The sequence below is a fragment of the Aedes aegypti genome, chromosome 3 (genome assembly GCF_002204515.2).
Source record: "Aedes aegypti strain LVP_AGWG chromosome 3, AaegL5.0 Primary Assembly, whole genome shotgun sequence".
Taxonomy (NCBI): Eukaryota; Metazoa; Arthropoda; class Insecta; order Diptera; family Culicidae; genus Aedes; species Aedes aegypti.
Genome location: NC_035109.1, coordinates 163,112,574 through 163,134,039, shown reverse-complemented (window position 1 = coordinate 163,134,039; position 21,466 = coordinate 163,112,574). Strand labels below are relative to the sequence as shown.

At 38.4% G+C, this 21,466-nt stretch overlaps 1 protein-coding gene across 1 annotated transcript; it reads right to left on the bottom strand.

Moving 5' to 3' along the window:
• Positions 1-11,691: 11,691 nt before the first annotated feature.
• Positions 11,692-21,153, bottom strand: LOC23687887 (chorion peroxidase). The gene is made up of 6 exons (XM_021852784.1): positions 20,990-21,153; positions 20,506-20,932; positions 12,495-13,545; positions 12,246-12,434; positions 11,995-12,184; positions 11,692-11,934 (listed from the first exon to the last, which is right to left on the bottom strand). Exons 1-6 carry the CDS (start codon positions 21,042-21,044, stop codon positions 11,768-11,770), a joined length of 2,079 nt encoding a protein of 692 aa, XP_021708476.1. The 5' UTR covers positions 21,045-21,153; the 3' UTR covers positions 11,692-11,767.
• Positions 21,154-21,466: the final 313 nt, after the last annotated feature.

Genomic DNA, 21,466 nt, shown 5'->3' with positions numbered 1-21,466 from the left:
TCGTGTGCAAAATTGTTCTTTTGTTTCGCCTGCGATTTGTAGGTTTGGAATGGAAATCGTTGAAATTTCTTATGTAACAAAATTAATGTTTTTAAGTTAGGCAAATATGAGTATCCGATTTGTAATTCACCAGTGGTGAGTGGTACAAAATTTTATGGGACAGTCTTCAACCTTTTGGAGAGTGACTCCTGACGTATCATCCTAAAGCTGCCTTTGCTGATTACTCAGCGCAACAAAAATGACATTATAGCTTGTCTCAAAGATCAAATTATGTGTCTCTAGTAGATTCGGGGTTGTTGAATCTGATGCCGATCTCAAAAACTTCCCAGCACGTTACAATTTTTAGCTACAGGTCGCCAAAGTTGTATGAAACATTGGTTTTATTGATGTATATCTAAAATTTTAAGTATATTTTATCAAACTTTTTTGTGATCTTATCCACCAAGCATGCAAAAGAGGACTTAAACTTTCGTTTTGGATATACCGTTTTGACTCATATTCCGAACACTTAAGGCCGAGAGTGACTTCAAACGCATCTGATAGGCATATTTTAGGCATATTTTAGGCATATTTTAGCTGTTAGTTGTTGGGTGTGCCGATAAAAATGTTTATTTAAACCTGTTTAGCATTGTTTTTACGCTAAAGTATGGAACAACATTTTGATTCAAATGCCGAACACTGCGTTCATTCTGTCTCATATTCCGAACACCTTGATTAAAATTCCGAACAGCACGAATAAATCGTATTCAAATGAATAATTTCGCAAATAAATTCATCTTAGCTGTTTTTACTGACCTTGAACTAGAGAACCATCACTACTACTGAGGTATAAAATAGATTTTAAGACGTTAAAATTGATTTGCAATTGACTGCCATTTACAGGTAATATGGTGACATATTTCAACGAAACATTTCAACCAAATCGCCATACAAAAACCGAGTGTTCGGAATATGAGTCTGTTCGGAATTTGAGACAAAACGGTATTTTGGTTGAAATTTCACGATTAAATTTAGATTAAACCGATCTTTTTCAACATGCTTGCAGTCTCCATACGAAACTCTTCGTTTCTCATATATGGCAAAATACAATACTTTTCTAAACCATCAAAAAATAATTTTTCTGCATCAAAAATATTATAAACTTTGTAGTATTGTTATACACATAAAGTTTGAATTCTGTGGCAAATTAAGCAAATAAATTGCCTTACAAGCTGGCAAACTTGCATGCAACTTGGCTGAAATAGTCAATTTTCGCATTTTCAACAACCAATATCTCAAAAACTAGACGTGCTATAATACTTCTGTAAACGGCAATGGATTCAGCAACCCCGAATAAAGTAAATAGAGGTATTTTGATGCTGGAGACAAAAACGTGTTCCGCAGTGTTATTGATGTTTGCCGCATTTCGAGCTGAAATTGAACGCTTATCTAATAAAGGCAATCTGATGGTCTAAAATAGTTATGCGTTCACAAAACGCATATAACATTATTGCTCACGAGAAACACTTTACACACAAACGCACAGTGCACCGCGTGCAGTGAATGAAGCCATTCTCTAGATTTTTGCTCAAAGCCCCCAATGTCCAACACAGTTGAGCACACATAAATGCACTACAGGGTACGTGAAAAAACATCAACGTAGAAAAACAACGATGTTACCGAATAACGAAAGAAACACCAAAGCATTTTTGAATTGATCATCCAGTGAAGTAATTTTGGGAATTTAATAAATAAAATCACTGTTTCCGAGTGTTCAAAACATGTATCATGTTCGGAATTTGTGACAAAACGGTATTTGAATTGCTGAAGAATTATTCCTGTAATAATGTAGTAAGTAATACCTATACTAAGATATAAATTACATGCAAAACGCACCTTACTTTTTAAAAAATCTATGAATACAAAATGAGATATACAAAAAATTCACTGTATGAAATATCCAAACAACAACAAAATTTTTACAAAGCACGCGTAAGCGACACATTTTTGAGGCACTCTTTATTGCGGACCAGTATTTTATTGAGCAACGTACGGCCCTCCAACGATGTTGCAACAGTAATTAAAATTACCTCATAATTATTTAATAGCGCAATCAGGATTAACATTCGCCAAACACAATATCGCGTGGGAGAAGCACACTGCGTTGTGACATTAAACCAATATTATGCTCAATACAACAAACTAGTCACTAACCCACTATGAGCATGGATCGATTTGATTATTGTTTTTTTCTGTTTTTACGATTTTTGTATACTTTGTAGAGAGTACCGCTGAGTAAGATACAAGCTAAGATAGTGTAAGTTATCAACAAACTATAAGGAGAGTATATGTTTGGTGTAGTTTAATTATATGGAGTAAATAAAAGTCACCCCACCACATTCTAAAGCCACAACATTTTTTTTTTTTTTTTTTGATAACTTATTTGGGAATCGCACAAAAAAAACAAATGGAACGGAATGGAACAAATTTTATGCACGAACAATAGTTCTTCTAATGATACCAACTGCATATATGTATGTATAAGTACAACTGTTTGTATACGTGCCCGACAAATTGATAAACTAACTCCACTTAATCTCATTTATATATGCTAATTGGTATCCCTCCAACATTTTAATAAATGCCCATACTATAGCCAGAAAACTAATTATCAATGGAAATCAAACTCAAACAAAATCCGCCAACAGTGTGGAAGCTGTGATCCCAAATTAATTCCGAGCGACATGCATTGCCGAACGACTAATCCACGGCATCTCAGTGCACACATGACTGGGTACGTACGAAGGGAGAGTACACAACATAATCAGGGAAATATGAAAAGTCAATAAAAAGTAATGATGATCAAAAAGTTATCCTACCGGACACTCAAGTAAGAGTTTTTGAACAGATTTTTTTTTTCTATTTTCTCTTTTTGATTGGTTGCCCCTACGCTTTATGCCTCCATTACGTATAACGATTTTTCAGTTTTTCTCACCCGCGGGTTGTTTACGTTGGCCACGACCGATGGCTAACCTGATGTCCGAGAAAATAACCATTCCGTAAGCGAAGAAAAGAGCAAAAAAGGCTCTACCTAATCCTCGATAAATATTTACACATCCGGAACCCGAAAATGTACGCATCTAATAATAAAAACCTGATTCTAGACCTGTTGTTTGCTCAGGTTGTTGTGTCCGCTCCGTTGAGGTTTAACGAACCCTCGGACACAAACGCTGAACAATTGAGCAATTTTTCGTCCTTAATTTTGATACTAACTTCTACATTATGAATTATAACCGTTGAGAGGCAACGGTTGACAGCGAGTGGCTGAGTATAATTTGAATTCTACTAATTAAAGTTTTTATTTCTAGAGAACAACCAGAAAGAAATGTATACAGTTTGAATTATAAGTTATCTTTATGTTTCGAGTTATGGCAATACATTACAAATATTTATAATGAAATAACTCGTTTGAACTACTCAATCATTCGTTGTTTTCTGCAATAAATCATTTTAATGTAGGTTACCGTCTAACGGAGTAACTTGCAACACTTTTCAACCTCAAAGCCCTGTAGACAACAGTCCAAAAGTTACAAATGAATGAAAAGCAATTGGATGTACTGAACACCACGTGTTGAATATGAATATGTAGTATATTTTACCAAAATTTACGGTAATTTGCAACACATAGTACGGTAATTTGCAACACATAGTGCTACTGAAAGTTAACCATCAATATTTTCATAAATACACTAACATTTTCATCATTCAATACATTACTAAAACAAATGCATGATGGGGACGGACCTGATGTAGTGGTTAGAACACACGCCTCTCACGCCGAGGACCTGGGATCGAATGCCATCACCGAGATAGTCACTAAAACTTTCAGTGACGACCTCTTTCGGAAGGGAAGTAAAGCCGTTGGTCCCGAGATGAACTAGCCCAGGGCTAAAAATCTCGTTAATAAAAATATAAAAAAATGCATGATAATACTCAAACACTAGGAAAAATTGTTTAGGAGAAAATTTAAAATATTACGCTCATTACTTTAACTACAGAAAGGTAATGAAATCATTCTCATTTTTTACTAAACTCCCGTTATGAGTGAGTTCGAAAGGTATGGAAGCCAAACCCATATGATATGTTCTCAAAGAGATTTCTCATCTGATATGTTCTCGAGAGATTTCCCAGTACTTCGGTACTTATGAACAAAACTATGATATTATTGGATTTATACAATCTTTATATACAATACCCTTTAAGTCAATATGGTCTTTTTTGGGTCACGAACAAATATATTTAGATATTTTATCAGGAGTTTTCATACTACTTTTCGGTGATTTTCGGCCACAATCTTGAAGAGTACCGAACTTATTAAATTTGTACCGACGCCATTGGGTTTTAATATGTGTCAAGGGAAATATGAGAAGTAACCCGAGCAAAGTCCAACATCAAAAAGAAGGCAAGTCAAAAGCTTATATTGTTCTCAGCATCGATTTGATATCATAATTTGATATCAATTAATCATCAATATATTTGACATCATATTTTGTTTTCGTTGTGCTATCATTTAATATTTTTGTTAATGTTATAATTTTACATAGTTATTCATTTATTAGTGCTACATGTATAAACACAATAATAATTTTAAAACAAAGCAATCATCTTGTTGCAGACTTTTATCCATATCAAACAAATATATGTATATCTCAGTGAGTTTTAAATTTGCTCTCCATGATAGCAAAAATAGTTTTCAATTTGCTTTCACTGATAGCAAAAATAGTTTTCAATTTGATTTCATGGGAACATTTATCTGCTCTCAGTTTTGATATTTAAACCGTTAAAACGACCAAAATGACAACAATCTGCGTTATCAAAATCTGCAACATCACAACATCAAAATTAGTTTTCAATTTGATCTCAAGCTTTGCGCGGGAACACGTTAAGAAATGCCTAAAATTAATTTAAAAACAATCTATCCGTATTATTCAGCTTGTTATATATAATGGGTCTACCAATGCTAAGCAGCACGCTTCTTATCAAATTACACTATATTATATCTAGCACTGACAATAAAGCACTGAATTCTAAGGATATGTGTCGATTGCAGTTTATTGAACTATAAGCTTTACACAACTGGACTATAATATGGCCATTCGTAGCACCTACTTCCAACATAGTCTTCCGTACCGATACACCTGGAGATCACCACAGCAAACAGATTCGCAAATCGACCACGTTTTGAACGATGGACGGCACTTCTCCGATATTGTCGACGTCAGGACCTATCATGGCGCTAACATCGACTCTGACCACTACCTAGTAATGGTAAAGCTGCGCCCAAACTCTCCGTCGTTAACAACCTACGGTACCGACGCCCGCCTCGGTATGACCTTGAGCGACTGAAGCAGCCGGAAGTCGCCACAGCATACGTCCGACATCTCAAACAAACGTTGCCGGAAGAGGATTCGCTAGCCGAAACCCCTCTCGAGGACTGCTGGAGTACAATAAAAGCAGCCATCAACGTCGCAGGCGAGAACGGAGTCGACGGAACGATTGGTTCGACGAGGAGTGTAGAATGATTCTGGAAGAGAAGAGCGCAGCGCGGGCAGTAATGCTGCAGCAAGGTACTCGACAGAAACAGAAGCGGAAGCATCAGACCGGTCTGTTCCAGGAGAAAAAACGCCGCCTGCGCTTGGAGGAGACGGAATGGGAAGAAATGGAGCTGTTGCACTGCACCCAAGAAACGCGAAAGATCCATCAAAACCTCAACGCACCCCGCAAAGGCTTCGTGCCGCGAGCCGAAATGTACAGGGATAAATATGGGAACATTTTGTCGGACGGACGCGAGATGATCGAAAGGTGGAATCAGCACTACGACGAACACTTGAATGGTGCTGATAGCACAGGCACGGAGGATCAAAGCAGCGGAAGAAATGACTATGTCGGAATGTTGGGCAATAGCAACCAACCAGCTCCCAGTTGGAGGGAAGTTAAGGATGCCGTTGAACAGCTCAAGAATAACAAGGCAGCTGGGAAGGATGGTATCAGAGCGGAACTCATTAAGATGGGCCCGGAGAAGTGTGGAATAATATCTTCTTCCGTCGTCTACACCAATAACAAATGAGCTCGTGGGAAGTTATCAAGCATTCTCGGACAAGTGCTCGACCGATATAGACGTGTGACTCTTTTGCTCCAGTAGAATATTGCGAACAATAGTCCCTCGTGGCTATTGTTCTATTTTTTTGTGATTTAAATAGCGGAATCTTTCTTTCGAGAAAGAGTTTATTATAGCAAAATGGCTAACAGTGTCAGGAAAAATACGGTGAAACTTGTGTTCGGCCCCAACAGCAAAGTGCCCTCGCATTTGGAAGTGCTAAAATTTGCAATCGGTAAACTCAAGCTTTCGGCAGCGGACATCCATACAATTTACAAGGAGGAAACAGGCGGACAGTTCTACGTTAAGCTGATGGACGAGCCAACGTTTTCCGCTTTCATAGCGGATTCTGAGGAGCAGTACATCTTTAAATATGATGACGGATCAGAGACCAGCATTCAAGTCGACCAAGCCAGCCGTATCTTTCGATACGTACGTATCTTCAACCTACCACCGGAGATAGAAGACCGCGAGATCCAATATGTATTGGGACAGTATGGCACCATACGACAGCACGTGAGAGAGCGCTTCCCTACCGAAGTGAACGTGAATATCTTCACCGGTGTACGAGGAGTACACATGGAAATTTCCAAAGAAATCCCCGCACATCTGTATGTTGGTCACTTTCGCGCACGTGTCTACTACGACGGATTGAAGAACAAATGCTTTTATTGCAAGACTGAAGGACACGAGAAGTCGAATTGCCCAAAACTAGCAAACGCTGCCTCGGGAGAGGCAGGTAAATCAGGCAATTCCTCCAAAACAACAGGCTCTACTTCCTTGGGAAGACCCAGCAAGCCAATCATCGACACCGCAGAACCAACACCAGCAACCATGACTGTCCTTTCTTCGAAGAATCGTGGCACGCGGGCATTGGCGACCGATGAATCCGGAAAGAAGACTACCAACACCCCTTCGAAACCGCTGCAGAACATGCCGAATACCGATGATCACGTGGCACCGAGGAAAGAACAACGAACACAATCGGACGTAAGTATTGTGGTTGGCAAAACCGCAAACAACCACATGGACGAAGAAGTAAGCGAAAACGGAAGGGCACTCATTAAACGACCGATGAACACCTCGTCGGAAGGCTCGGACAACGATGAAAACCTGTTAAACGATGGTAAGTCGACGGTTCCATTGAACGATCCAGTTTTGGTGAGTGGCAAAAAAGGAACAAAGCCGAAAAGGAACAGAAAGTAAAGAATAGTGACCATTTCGATTCGTTGCAGACGGTTGCCGTGAGTTCTAAAATGCCCACGTTTTCAAGAAAAATTGCTTCTGTTAACATCAATGCGATCAGCTCTACGCTGAAAAAGAACTTGCTACGAGATTTTGTTTGGAGTAATGAAATTGATATTTTATTTCTTCAAGAAGTCGCTTTTGAGAACTTTAGCTTCATTCCAAGTCATCTGGCTTTTGTGAATATCAGCGAAGATAACAAAGGAACCGCGGTACTGATACGAAAAAACATCGATTTTTCTGATGTTCTTTTGAACCCAATTGGGAGAATAACTTCCATCAGAGTTGGGGAAATTAACTTCATTAACATTTACGCGCATTCTGGATCTGCTTTTCGTAAAGAACGTGACATACTTTTTACTCAAGACGTTTTGACTCATCTGTCACAGAACTGTTCCAACGTGATATTAGGCGATTTCAATTGTATTTTGTTAAAGAAAGATTCAAATGGAACCGTCAAAAATATTAGTCAGGGACTTCAACAGCTTGTTGATAGTCTAGCTCTCCGAGATATTGGCAATTCGATCAGCTCAAAGGCTTCGTATACGTTTTTTAGAGGCGATTCAATGTCAAGACTAGACCGCGTGTATGGGCCAGACACATTTCTTAATACCGTTAGAAGTTTTGAGACTTTAGCAACTCCTTTTTCCGACCACCATTCTCTGATCGTCAAGTACGAAACAGATACCAACTCAAACGTAACAGTATATGGGAAGGGTTACTGGAAAATAAATCCGACCCTTTTGATTGATGAAGACATTAAAAAGGAATTCATCATGGAGATACGAAACATCAAACGAAGGCACGCGTACAATGTGAATTTTGGCGAATGGTGGTTCAATCATCTAAAACCAAAAGCGAAATCTTTTTTTAAAACTAAATCGTTTGTAATCAATAAGTGTATTGCCGATTCAAAGAGTTTTTTGCATGGTTGCTTAAAGGAAATAACTGTGAAAAAAAAATAGCGGCGAAGATGTCTCTGAAGAACTTAGCTACGTAAAGACAAAATTAATGAACATTGAACAATCCAGGATCGACAATTTGAAAATGAAAACAAGCGCGTGCAACGTTTTGGAGGACGAAAAACTCAGTCTTTTTCAAATTTCAAAACGCTGTAACAAGCAAAATAGTCCAATGAAATTAGATGTCGATGGGAATTTATCCTCTGATCCAAAAACCTTGAAAACTGCTATTGAAAATCATTTTGAAGCTCTATACAAAAATGACAATGTGTTTCACCCCGGTGCATCAAATTTTCTTGATTCCATCGATAAGAGATTATCACCTGAACAGTGTACTAATTTGACAGCTCCAATTACACTTTCTGAGTTAGAGCAAGCCTTACAGCAATCAACCAAGAAAAAAAGCCCTGGACCCGATGGTCTAACATACGAATTTTATTTTACCTTTTTTGATGATTTAAAAGAAGATTTGCTACGATTATTTAATGAGTATTTATCAGGAACTACGCCACATTCGTCGTTCGCTGAAGGAGTTATAACACTGATACCGAAAAGTGAAAATTCTTACGCTTTGAAAGACAAAAGACCCATAAGCATGCTCAATTGCGACTATAAGCTGTTTACAAAAATATTATACAATCGTCTAAAACCTTCAATTGAACCCTTGTTAGGCCCAAGTCAAGCGGCCTGTATTTCGGGAAAGTCATGCACAACAAACCTAAAAATTCTTAGGAACATTACGTTAAGAGCGAGTAGATCTAAGAAATTCAAAGGCACAATTGTTAATATTGACCTGGAAAAGGCATTTGACCGTGTAAATCACAATTTTCTTTGGCTTGTCATGGAGAAATTTGGATTTCCAACACAATTTGTAAATTGTATTAGAAACCTTTACAGCAAATCTTCATCGAAGGTTTTGTTTAACGGAATGCTAACAAAAGAAATTTCAATTAAATCATCAGTCCGTCAAGGTTGCCCCTTGAGTATGGCATTTTTTGTTCTTTACATAGAACCTCTTGTTAAGAAAATCAGCAGCAGCATCAAGGGCTGTTTCATAGATAATAGCTTTTACAAAGTTATTGCCTATGCAGACGATATTAATATCTTCATCCGTAACGATGAAGAGTTCGATATAATTTTACAAATTATCAATAATTTTAGTCTTTACGCTAAAATTAAATTGAATATCAAGAAATCGTCTTTCATGAGAATAAATAACTGCAGAACAGGACCACATCTGTTACAAGAAACTGATTCCTTGAAAATTCTTGGTGTAGAAATTGTTCAACTGTACAGTGATACCATTAATCATAATTACTCAAAAGTGATAAAATCAATTAAGTATCTCATTTCATTACACCAACAACGACAACTTAACATTTTGCAGAAGACTTGGATATTGAACTATCTCATTCTTTCAAAACTTTGGTATCTGTCACAGGTGTACCCTCCGACCAATAGTCACATTTCGCAGATCAAAACAATCTGCAGAAACTTTATTTTTAAAGGAATAGGAATATTTAAAGTTTGCTTACACCAACTGTATCTGGACGTAGAAAAAGGGGGTCTAGCTCTCGTAGATGTAGAAAGTAAGATGAAAGCCTTGTTTATCAAAAACATCCTACTCCAAGATCATACAGGTAGGAGAGATGATTTCATGATTTCACAAGAATACAGCCGCTCAATTACCCGAAATACGCGAGAATGGATTCGTATCGCAGCAGATATTGAAAATCTAGGATTTGATTTGACGAGTAAAAGAATATATAGTTTTCTGTTAGACAATAAAAACATTACGCCTAATATTGTAAACAAATACCCTAACAAATGCTGGGATATTTGTTGGCAGAACTTAAATATGAAATTCATAAGCTCAGATGAAAAGCACTTTTTATTTTTATATATAAATGAAATTATCCCAACAAAATACAAGTTGTTTGACAAGAAGATTCCTGGAGTCGCTAATAATTTATGTGAAATTTGTGGAAGAATAGATACGCTTGAACATAGACTAAAGTTTTGTACAAACAGTAAAGTTATTTGGGAATGGATAACGATCAGCATAAAGGAAAAATTAAAAATATCTGTTAATGACCCAGAAGAAATGCTGTCTAGAGTGATTCGAGGAAGACAGTATCAAAGTAAAGTTGCTTTGTGGCTAACAACGATAGGTATCAGTTATTGTTTGAAGAATTTTGGAAAACACGATTTGTATAGCTTTAAAAACATGATTCGTGAAAAACGATGGAACAACAAAATGTGGTATGCAAAATGCTTCAGCAGATGGATTAATGTACTGTAAGAATAGAGTTGTATTAGTATAAGTTTTGTAACGTTTTCGTTTTTTCAATAAAAAAAAAAAAAAAAAAAAAAAAAAAAAAAAAAAAAAAAAAAAAAAAAAAAAAAAAGAAAAAAAGCCGGTTCGAACGGCTGCTTCGACGGCGGACCAGATCTTTACAGTACGGAAAATCCTCCAAAAAATCAGGGGGGTGGATAGCATTACCTGTTCATTGATTTTAAAGCAGCATGCGACAGTATCGACCGCATTGAGCTATGAAGAATCATGGACGAGAACAGCTCTCTCGGAAAGTTACAAGGCTGATTAGAGCGACGATGGACGGTGTGCGAACTCTAGTTCGTTCGAGTCCCGCCGGGGGCTAAGACACTTTCGTGCCTGTTGCTCAACATTGCGCTAGAGGGTGTCATGCGGAATGCCGGGTTTAACAGCCGAGGCGTGGGCTCCAGAAGAACAATCGGTCAAAAAAGATTCGTCCCCGCACCAAATGTACCATGTACAAAACGCTGATAAGTCCAGTTGTTCTTCACGGGCATGAAACGTGGACGGTGCTCGAGGAGGACCTGCAAGCACTCGGAGTCTTCGAACGTCAGGTGCGTAGGACGATCTTTGGTGGTGTGTAGGAGAACGGTGTGTGGCGGCGAAGGATGAACCACGAGCTCGTTACACTCTTCGGCGAACCTAGCATCCTGATGGTAGCAGAAGCTGGAAGAATGCGTTGGGCGGGGCATGTTGTAAGAATGTCGGACAACAACCCTTCAAAAATGGTGTTCGCTTCCGATCCGGCAGGTACAAGAAGGCGAAGAGCACAGCGGGCACGGTGGGCTGACCAGGTGCTGCAAGATCTGGTGGGCCGCAGCCGAGGATGGAGGGAGGCAGCTGCGAACCGAGGTGTATGGCGTGAAATTGTTGACGCGGTTTTATTGTAATAGCAATGTAATACCAATAAATGAATGAATGGACTAAAATAAGTAAATCAAATGTAGGATTTTTATCGAAGATCAGATAAACATGAACAACAAACGCAATATGTATAAAACAAATGCGACAAATACGTTTGCTAAAGAATAAGGAATGTTGTTGATTTTTAATGACTTTTCCGATATACAAACAGATTTATGCACACCTTCAAAGACTACAAAATAGGTGATGTTTGCTATTCATCTCCTGCTTTATTTTGTTTGCATAAATCGCCTCTGAGTTGATGAACCAAGGGTTTCGCGGCACCTGTTCTATTCCACCAAACATCGCCAACAAAGTTACCATGTCAATGGAGTTAATCAATTCCTTTTGAGCTAAAAATAAAAAAAATAGTATCAAACTAAACGTACTAGATTATGTTAGAATTGCAGTACCAGGTGTCAAGAACTGATTCCAGGAATAGAAGAAACGATCACTACACTTCAAATTTTTGAACTGTAAGCATGTCGAAGCTGCTACCGTCCTGGGCATGAAAGCTCCATTTGGTATTTCCTTCTCGAATATTAGAAACAATGCATCTAGATCGAATGGACTTTCATAATGTTTTTTGAAGACGTTGATGAGCTAGAATAAAAGTTCAATATATCATATTAGACACGGTTAGACGATTATTTGAAATACTCACTTCTTCGTAGAATATGTCATTCAAATCATCAAACGATTCATAGCATTTGGTTGGATTTTCTGAGATTCTATCAAAGTAATGTTTGTACAAGACTAATGGACATAAACCAGCGTCGCGGCCTCTTTCCAAATCAAGACACAATAAACAATGTCCATGTACTCCGTCGTCTGTGAAAAATGTGTTGATGAGCTAGAAAAAAAAATCATCGTAGTGTTACATTTGAACAGTTTGTGAAATATTCGTATTTACCGTCTCCGACAAGGTATCAACACGAATCGAGTCGTTGAACATCCCCTCTAAAACACTCTTACAGTCGAATGAACCGAAATTGTGGAAAAACTCAAACACTGGTTTTAGCACTTGTTTTCCACCTTCGGAGAGTGAAAAATGATCAGGGATCCATATGTGTTGAAAACGACCGGGTGCGTTGGTGTACGTCGAGGAAACACTCGATTCCAAATTTTCATCATACTTGCAGTTGAAATCACACTGTTGGAATAAATCGTCGCCAAATAAGCTGTACAACCATTCGTCATAAACTATTCTTTGGTAGACACCAATCGTTAATGAGCGGCATTTTTCTATAATATCCTCTTCTTTGGATTCCTGCCCACATGATCGTACTCTATCAATACAATAATTATGCAGTTGGGCAAACAGACCTGCTATTGCCATGAACTGAATTGATATAACATGATTACGATCGAATGTAGCAGACGCTCCGCAGTATGATGTTTTCAATTTTCCATTTTCGTCGTACTGATCGCCATTACCGTACATTGCAGATAAATCGAGGTAACTAGTCGCGGTATTCCTCTTGGTAGGGTACCTTAAATCACATTGATCATTAGCATTTTCAATCGGACTAAAATTAAGGCATTCAACGTTCTTTGGTCCATAGTTTGAGTCGTCCGGAAGAACAGTCAAAGGCGCCGTCAAAGGTGCTTGATACGGAGATATTCCTTTTCCATCAGCCCTGCAACCTCGGAATCCACCGGTACTGTTGCGAGCACGCTTCATTACTCGACCAATCATATCCGAAGTGGCGAATTCAGCAAACATCAGACCAAATATGCTGAACATTTCATCCGATACATGCCTAGCTGTAATGTTCCTCAATGCACGCTGAATATCGCTTATAACTTTCCGGTTGTTTGGCAATGTTCTTCCGGTTGAGCTTCTGCGCTGTTTCGAAACAAAATCATCGAAACAGGGTGCTATTTCCAGTTTCATGGGATTCCCAGCTTGACCCCACGTCGCATGCTGTAAATTGTTGCAGATACCATTGTACGAGCGATAGCTGCAAAAAAACAAAAGTCAGTTCAATTAAAGCCACATCGCAGGGTCACATATGCTACAACTAGGAACAGTTGAAAATTTAAGTACAGCTTATATGTAAAAGTTTTAAAATTATATAGTTTGGATTTCTTAATCAGATAAAGAACAATGTGAGGACAATGCTGAATCACGCAAACATCGAGAAGGCAGTCCCTCTTCTATGATTAAGGTGTAGAACAATTCTGGATAGATCTATCAAATACTTTACATCAACCAAGAAAAGCAAAAATTAAGTAAACGAATTGATTTCACGGCAAGAGATCTGGAAACGAATGGCAATCAGTACCTAGTACCTACTTCGCATGTAATCTCCGCAAACACATTTATTTGATCTAGGCCCAAACATCAATTCGGATCCAACGCAGGTTGGGAAACATGAAGCTGTAACCACAACGGTGCCGGACTAATTGGCACTGATCAACAACAAAGCAGAAATAACTGGTTCGATGAAGAGTGCCTGGGAGTGATAGACGTGAAGAATGTCAACAAGCACCGAATGGTAATTGACGGCATGCTTGATAGAAACTCCTCTGCGATGCAAAGATAAGGCGATTTTGCCGTTTTTCAGAGAAGTAAAAACTGAACTCAAAATGTTCAACACAGATACTCAAGCGACTCGAGTGAGAGTCCAAAATATGCGGGTAATTTTTCAGATACTCTCTCTCTTGTTGTTATGCTCACCTTTACTCACACTTCAAAAGAACTCTTGAGTGTGCCGCCCAAACAAGACGGTCCTCGGGGAGTTTTGAAGGCATTCTTTTCTATGGAATTTCATTCTGTTGTGTTTTGTGCTGCATCTTCCTCGCTCATTTTTCGTTGCCTCTCTGCTTAGCATTTTTTCCCTCCCTCGCAAAGAGACAAAGGCAGCACGCTGCTCTAGAGTATATCACTGAACTCTGATGATTTTGGGGAGTATTATCCAGCTTGGGTTAAAGATTTCCGAATAGCCGGTTGGGTGCTTCCGCTTGAGACGCTCAGGTTTGCATACCTACACTGATAACCAATTGGATTTACCAAATGCTCAAAAACCGACATCTTATCTGGAGATTGCATCATGCTGCGATACGGAAATTGAGTGTTTACGGATGCCCTCATAAGACTCCCCATGAACTGCGCTATTGAAGCAACTCAATTATAGCGGTTTTCCAACTTATGGATTTTCCGACGACTGTAAAGCTTAGATAACTAGTATGTGCGTAAGCCCCCTTTTCGACTTGATGCAAAATGCTGTGCAGGTATTCGAGAGTTGGTGTCTCCAAAATGGTCTTTCGGTTAATCAAAAAATTAATGCATCTACTGTTTTTTTTTTCACAGAAAGACGAAACCGCGATGGGAATCGACCTATACGTCTTTTTGGCACTGAGATTACGGTAACTGATCAAGTAAAGTATGTCGTAGTCATTTTAGATTCCCAACTTTCCTGGACTCATTGAATTCAGAATCAAGTTAGCTTGCAAGGCCTTCGGTCAGTGCCAATGAACCTTTTGTAGAACTCCCAAGTACCGTTTTGATTCATATTACGAACAGCTTCGAATTCCGGACACTCTACTTTGTATGGGAAACATTTCACAGTAAATGTTTCAATTTTTGCCGGTCAAAAGTTATCTCTTTCGAGGCTCGCTTTAATGAGCATTTTCCATTAATATCTATGAGAATTTGTAATGTCCAACTACCTTAAACGTCTCTTTAGCGGTTTGACGATTTGACTGTTCTACTTATGATTTGCTTGAGCTGTCCGGAGTTCGATTCAAAGTGTCAAATTTTTCACTCATAATTCAAAAGTTTTATATTATGAAGGCTCCATTACGCTAAGGAATCATACAGAATGATTTATTTTATATGCTGTTTGATGAGTTATACTTCACTAAGAGCTTAAGTGTCCGTAATATGAAACGACGGTATATCAAATGGATTTACACAACAGTTGTTCGACCAATATTGGCTTGTGGATGACTTGTGTGGTAGCAAAAGGGCGAAGTGAGAACAATCCAATCAAAATTGGGCCACTCCCACGGCAGCACTCGAGGCTCTTTTCAACGTTGCACACTACACATACATCTCAAATAAGAAGCACTTGCTTGCTGTTACCGCGTATGGGTATTTGATCCACTGGAGAAAAATCCAATGAATCGAAGATCTCCACACACTTCGTTGTTTCAACTTTTGTTGAATTGGGACAAAATTGTCCTTGCTCCAAGTGATCTCACAATTGCTTACCCCTTTCCTTACAGGATATTGACCACACAATTCCCTTCAAGGGAAGAGTGGACGTCTGGCTATTTGTAAAGAAGTATATCAAACAATAGTGTTTTACACTAATGGCTCCCTTCTTGAAGGTAGAGCTGGTACTGGTGTATATTATCGTGAGCTAAGGCCTAATCATGTATACTCATTTCGTAGACACTGCACCAGTTTTGGGCGGAAATATTTGCTCTTAAGTTTCATACATAGATGACTTGATTGGACCTTCCTTAGCCGAGTGGTTAGAGTCCGCTGTTACAAAGCAAAACCATGCTGAAGGTGTCAGGGTTGGATTCCCGGTCGGTCCAGGATCTTTCGTAATGGAAATTTCCTTGACTCCCCTGGACATAGAGTATCATCGTACCTGCCACACGATATACGAATGCAAAAATGGCAACTTTGGCAAAGAAAGTTCTCAGTTAAGAACTGTGGAAGTGCTCATAAGAACACTAAGCTGAGAAACATGCTCTATCCCAGTGAGGACATAATGCCAAGAAGAAGAAGAGGGTGACCTGATATTGCTACACGCTATGTCTAAACCAGCAGATTATACGAATCGAATCTACCTCGGATTTTTTCCCACTAGATATCAGTATTTGGTCTATAATTTCATAATCGGAAGGAATGGAATTTGTTAAAGTTTCAAGAGCATTGTCAATACCAAGTTTAGTGTGTAAAGAAATGTTAATTTTATATCAAACTCCTCCTCCTCCAAGAAATGTTAATATCATGACTAGAGTCAATATATGTTTCATATATGTTCCAATCGGCTCGAAAATAATTGAAAGTGAAGCTGATAGGATTGAGAATCGCTTCATGTGATATTTGAAAAGTAACAGGGACTTGAACAGAATCACAATCGGCATGAGTAACTAATTGGCTACAAAGATGACTAGAGTCGGTTAAGACCAAGTCAATCGTAGATGGATTTCTAGAAGAGGAAAAACATGTAGGGCTATCAGGGTATTGAATTGAGAAATATCCTGAAGAGCATTCATCAAATAAAATTCTGCCGTTCGCATTACTTTGAGAATTATTCCATGACCGATGTTTGGCATTAAAGTCACCAATGACAAAAAATTTTGACTTATTGCGAGTCAATTTTTGCAAGTCAGTTTGGAGCAAATTAACTTGCTGTCCAGAGCATTGAAAAGGCAAATAGGCAGCTATGAAAGTATATTTACCAAACTGTGTTTCAACACCTAAAGTTTCAAAAACTTTAGTTTCAAATGACGAAAACAGTTGATGTTTTATACGCCTATGAATGATGATTGCAACTCCCCCACATGCACCATCAAGTCGATCATTACAATAAACAAAAAAGTTAGGATCTCTTTTGAGTTTAGATCCAGGTTTTAATACGTTTCGGTAATAACTGCTATATGTACGTTATTAACTGTAAGAAAATTAAACAGCTCGTCCTCTTTACCATTCAAAGAACGAGCATTCCAATTTAAAATATTTAAATTATTTTTGGATCCATTAGAAAAACGTAATCCAGTAACAATTTGATTAGTAAATTTTACACCAACTTGGACTGCTTCAGTCATAGTAGTGGCTTTGAACATTGCATCAATCATTAGATTCAATTGTTCAGTTAGAAAATTAAAATCAGAGGCAGAAATATCACTTGAACTGGGTACATTATCTGATGATTTCCCATTAAAATTTTCGGTAGACGAAGATGCGGAGTAGGAGTTACCTGTGGCCGTAGGGTTTTTTTCCATTTGGTTTGAAACAAGTAGAATGGGTACTCATGGAACGAATAGGAGAGGAGTTCAAATTACCTGCTACGATATCGGCAAAGGATTTTCCGTGGGTAAATACATTCAAAATTGAAAGATTCGAACGGCTACCCGACGGATTAAAATTAGTTTGTGAATGAGCATGATTATGATTCATGATTAAGCGATCGTTAACTGATAAATGAGCATTGTTCGATACTCTACCAGGCAAATTCCGGAAACGACCGTTATCGTAACGGATATTATCTTTCATCTGCCTGGCACGAGCCTCAACGACTCTCTTGCGCCACGGGCAAGACCAAAAATTTGACTTATGATGGCCCTTGCAATTGGCGCATAAGAACTTATCGGTATCTTCCTTCACTGGCCAGACGTCCGTGGCGTGAGAAGAATCTCCGCAAATCATACATTTAGCATCCATGCGACAATTTTTTGTACCATGACCCCACTTTTGGCACCGACGGCACTGAGTGGGGTTCTGGTAATTTCTTCAAGGTTTCTGGAAATGTTCCTACGTCACAGGGACATCGAACTTAAGTTTTGCTTTTTCTAAAGCTTCAATATTATTTAGTTCTGTTTTGTTAAAGTGAACTAAATAATATTCTTGAGAAAGCCCTTTCCGAACAATGCCAGATTGGGTTCTCTTTTTCATAATGATTACTTGGACTGGGGAAAATCCAAGTAAATCATTTATTCCACTTTTGATCTCTTCAGGTGACTTATAGTAACTTGAGAGACGACTTTGAACAAACATTCAGTTTTGTCGTCCTAAGTAAAAAAAATGTGCTTCTTCTCTTCAAGATGTTTGAGAAGAAGTTCGCGATCTTTAAGAGTTTCCGGCAAAACGCGACATTCTCTTTTCTTTGCGATTTGGAAGGAAACCTTGATTCCCCTAATGAAGTTCAAGATCTCCTGCCTAAATCCCCCAAATTTGGAACAACTGACCACGATAGGTGGAACTCTTTGCTTGCTCACTTGAATCAAAGAGCCTGGGCTAGAGGCTGCTTCGATTTGGTGTTCGGAAAATTGGTCTAGAGCATCGAACTGATTGCTCATTTCGATACAATTATCAACATTATTCATTTCACCCTTGGAAGAAAGTTCGCATTCCGGAGAAACGTCCTTTCTTCCATTCTTGCCACGTTTAGTGACAGTTTTAAATCCCACTTTTTTGAATGGAAGTTGTGAATTCAGAGATTCACCCTTCCTTCTGTTTGTAGTTGCAACCATGTTAAGTGAAAAAATTAAAGAAGACGTGACCTCCTAAGATTTTTTTCCCAAGACGGTGTCCAAGAAGGATTATCACTGCTAGCTTTCGCCAATGGGCCAACGAAAAATCGAAGGCACGGGTCCAAACAAGAATCGTAAAGGGATCAATAGTAGAAAAAAAGTACTGAATAGTACTATTTTAGTAGCACCGAAAACTTCCAAGAGCAGAGAGAATTCGTGTACGCACAGCACGAAGGTACGATGCGCACTGAAATTTATCAATGATTTGTCTTGCAAATGTTAGGCGTATTCGAAGTAAGTTCAACAAAATTGTAATAAATTTGGAGTAAATTTGATAATGGAACAGTGACAACAAAAAGTTTTCCTCATAAAGGGGCTTACAGAATCGGGTCAGTCCTGTATGAGAAAAACAAAGAATTTTGTATGCTTGCATGTTAAACAAGTCGATTTTTTCTAAGATCAATCATGAATTTTATGCCAAGTTACATATATCTTAAATAAAGGTTAAAATCCTATTTTACATGCATGGTCGGCTAAACCACTAAAAATTTTGATAAATCAGAAAACTGCTTTTTCAGTTCTGACTTTTGCACCATTTTTACTTGGGCCTTAAAAATACAACAGCACGAACACTGAAGTGTTGTCGATTTGCCGTTTTCATATTGACCGTTGCACGAATTTTTAGATTTGAATGAAATTGTTCATTTGCTAGATACATTTGCACACTCACTAAAATCCACAGGGGTATGCTTTGAAAACTATTTATGACGTTTCAGAATAGTTCAAAGCAGTTAAATAGATTGAATCAAAACTTTTTAATTGTTAAGTTTATTTGAAAGCATGTAAAAATTATGCACCGTCCAGCTACACACCACAAACAGACTTCTTTTCCCGACAAATGATCTTTGAAACCGTAAACGGCAACCAATAGCGATCAGCCGTAAGGCTCATCGGGGAGGATTACCTTTGAGAAATTATTCTTACTGGATCCAAAATGATATAATTTTGGAATGGAATCAGGTCCGTTTCAGCAGATTCAGGACGTAATCGATTAGCGATTTGGCATTCCTCCTAACGAAATAACTTTCAGCAATTTAATCTTAATCGTTGTCTGAAGTTCTGACTCTGAACTCTTCGTTTAGTGGTATTAATTCTGCACCAGACACTGGGGCATTCTTTCGATGGCGTTTCCGGAAATGTTTGGATTGCATTCCTAGACAAAGTGAATTTGGTTTACCAGTGGGTAAGTCACAAATTATGTCACGCTCCAAATGGGGAGAGGGGCAAGCCAAACGTGGTAGTTCTTACAAAATACAAAAAGCGAGTCAAAAACGGGAGGGGGCGGTAAAATTGAATGTGGCATAGTTTGTGTTCCATCGCTTATGCTAATCGTTCGCATAAAATCAAAACAAAGACGAAAAAAGTTAGATTGAAGCATGCTGTAAAATTGCAATGTGGGTTTGATTGTGAGGTGTGCAAATGTTCACTGTGCAAAAAAATTCTGAACAGTAGTCTAATAAGGTGCAAAATGCTCAATACCCGAATGAAAATATACCGTCTGATATTCTATAAGATGCTGCTACTCACTTTCATTCCACTTTTATTCGCACTTCTCACGCATTCTAACTGACTCACGTGGCCGCGTAGCAACGTATCCATATGACTACACTTCATCAACATAACGTTTATAATTATGCGCAACTTACGGATAGTTTGGATCACATTTATACAATCTTTGGTGTTGGCATTCTTCCAGAGACAATGCCCGACTAACATTCGGACATCGACCTTCCAGCAGATTCCTCACAGGGCACTTTGCACCACTAGCCAAATATTCCAGCAGAATATCTGTTGTCATCGTATTCTTCACTCCAATTTCTTCATCACTCGATAATGCTCCGGTGGAAAACAAATTGTAATCGTATTCACTATGACTGATCAACGAGCACGGCTTATCCGTGAAGCTTGATTCCCACTCGAAACGAGAGTATGCTTCCTGCTGAGCCCAGCGCTCCAAATCTTTCCAGTCGTAGACTTCCGGGCATCGACGATCGCTTGCACATTTGACGGGTACATGACATTGTCGACTGTATTCGTTATAATGCTTAGGATTATCAGGTAAATGGAGATCGTCTGTAAATGCAGCTCTATATTAAATTCCAGGCAATTTGCGTTAATTGAAAAAAATACCAAAGTATGCAAACACAATCAAAGATAGATTCAATAGAAGTATAAATCGAAGCATTTTCCATGCACACAAATTACTTCAATGCAAAACACTTCTGCCTCTAGCGAGCTTCTTACTTCGGAGTGAAAATAAGTAATTAAACCTTACACTGTTTGTTCGGTCAATTCTCAGATTGGAAAGTACATAGGTCCAAAGTATGCAAACATTGCTGTCTTTTTGCATCATTGTTGTAACTATTTACTGTTATGGCGAGTAGATAAATACTGCCTCTCGAAAAAAAATGTAACAATCGATAACATTCCACCTTTAAGCACCAAGCACGTGTCTACTGTGTACAAGAATATACACGTTAAATAGAATGGACTGCATCAGCAAACATAAACCTGTATTATTTTCTACCTCGATTTTGTCTATCTTTCGTATTTTTCCCTTATCATTTTGTTTTTGCGCACAAGGATGTCTCTCTCTCACTTTTCTTT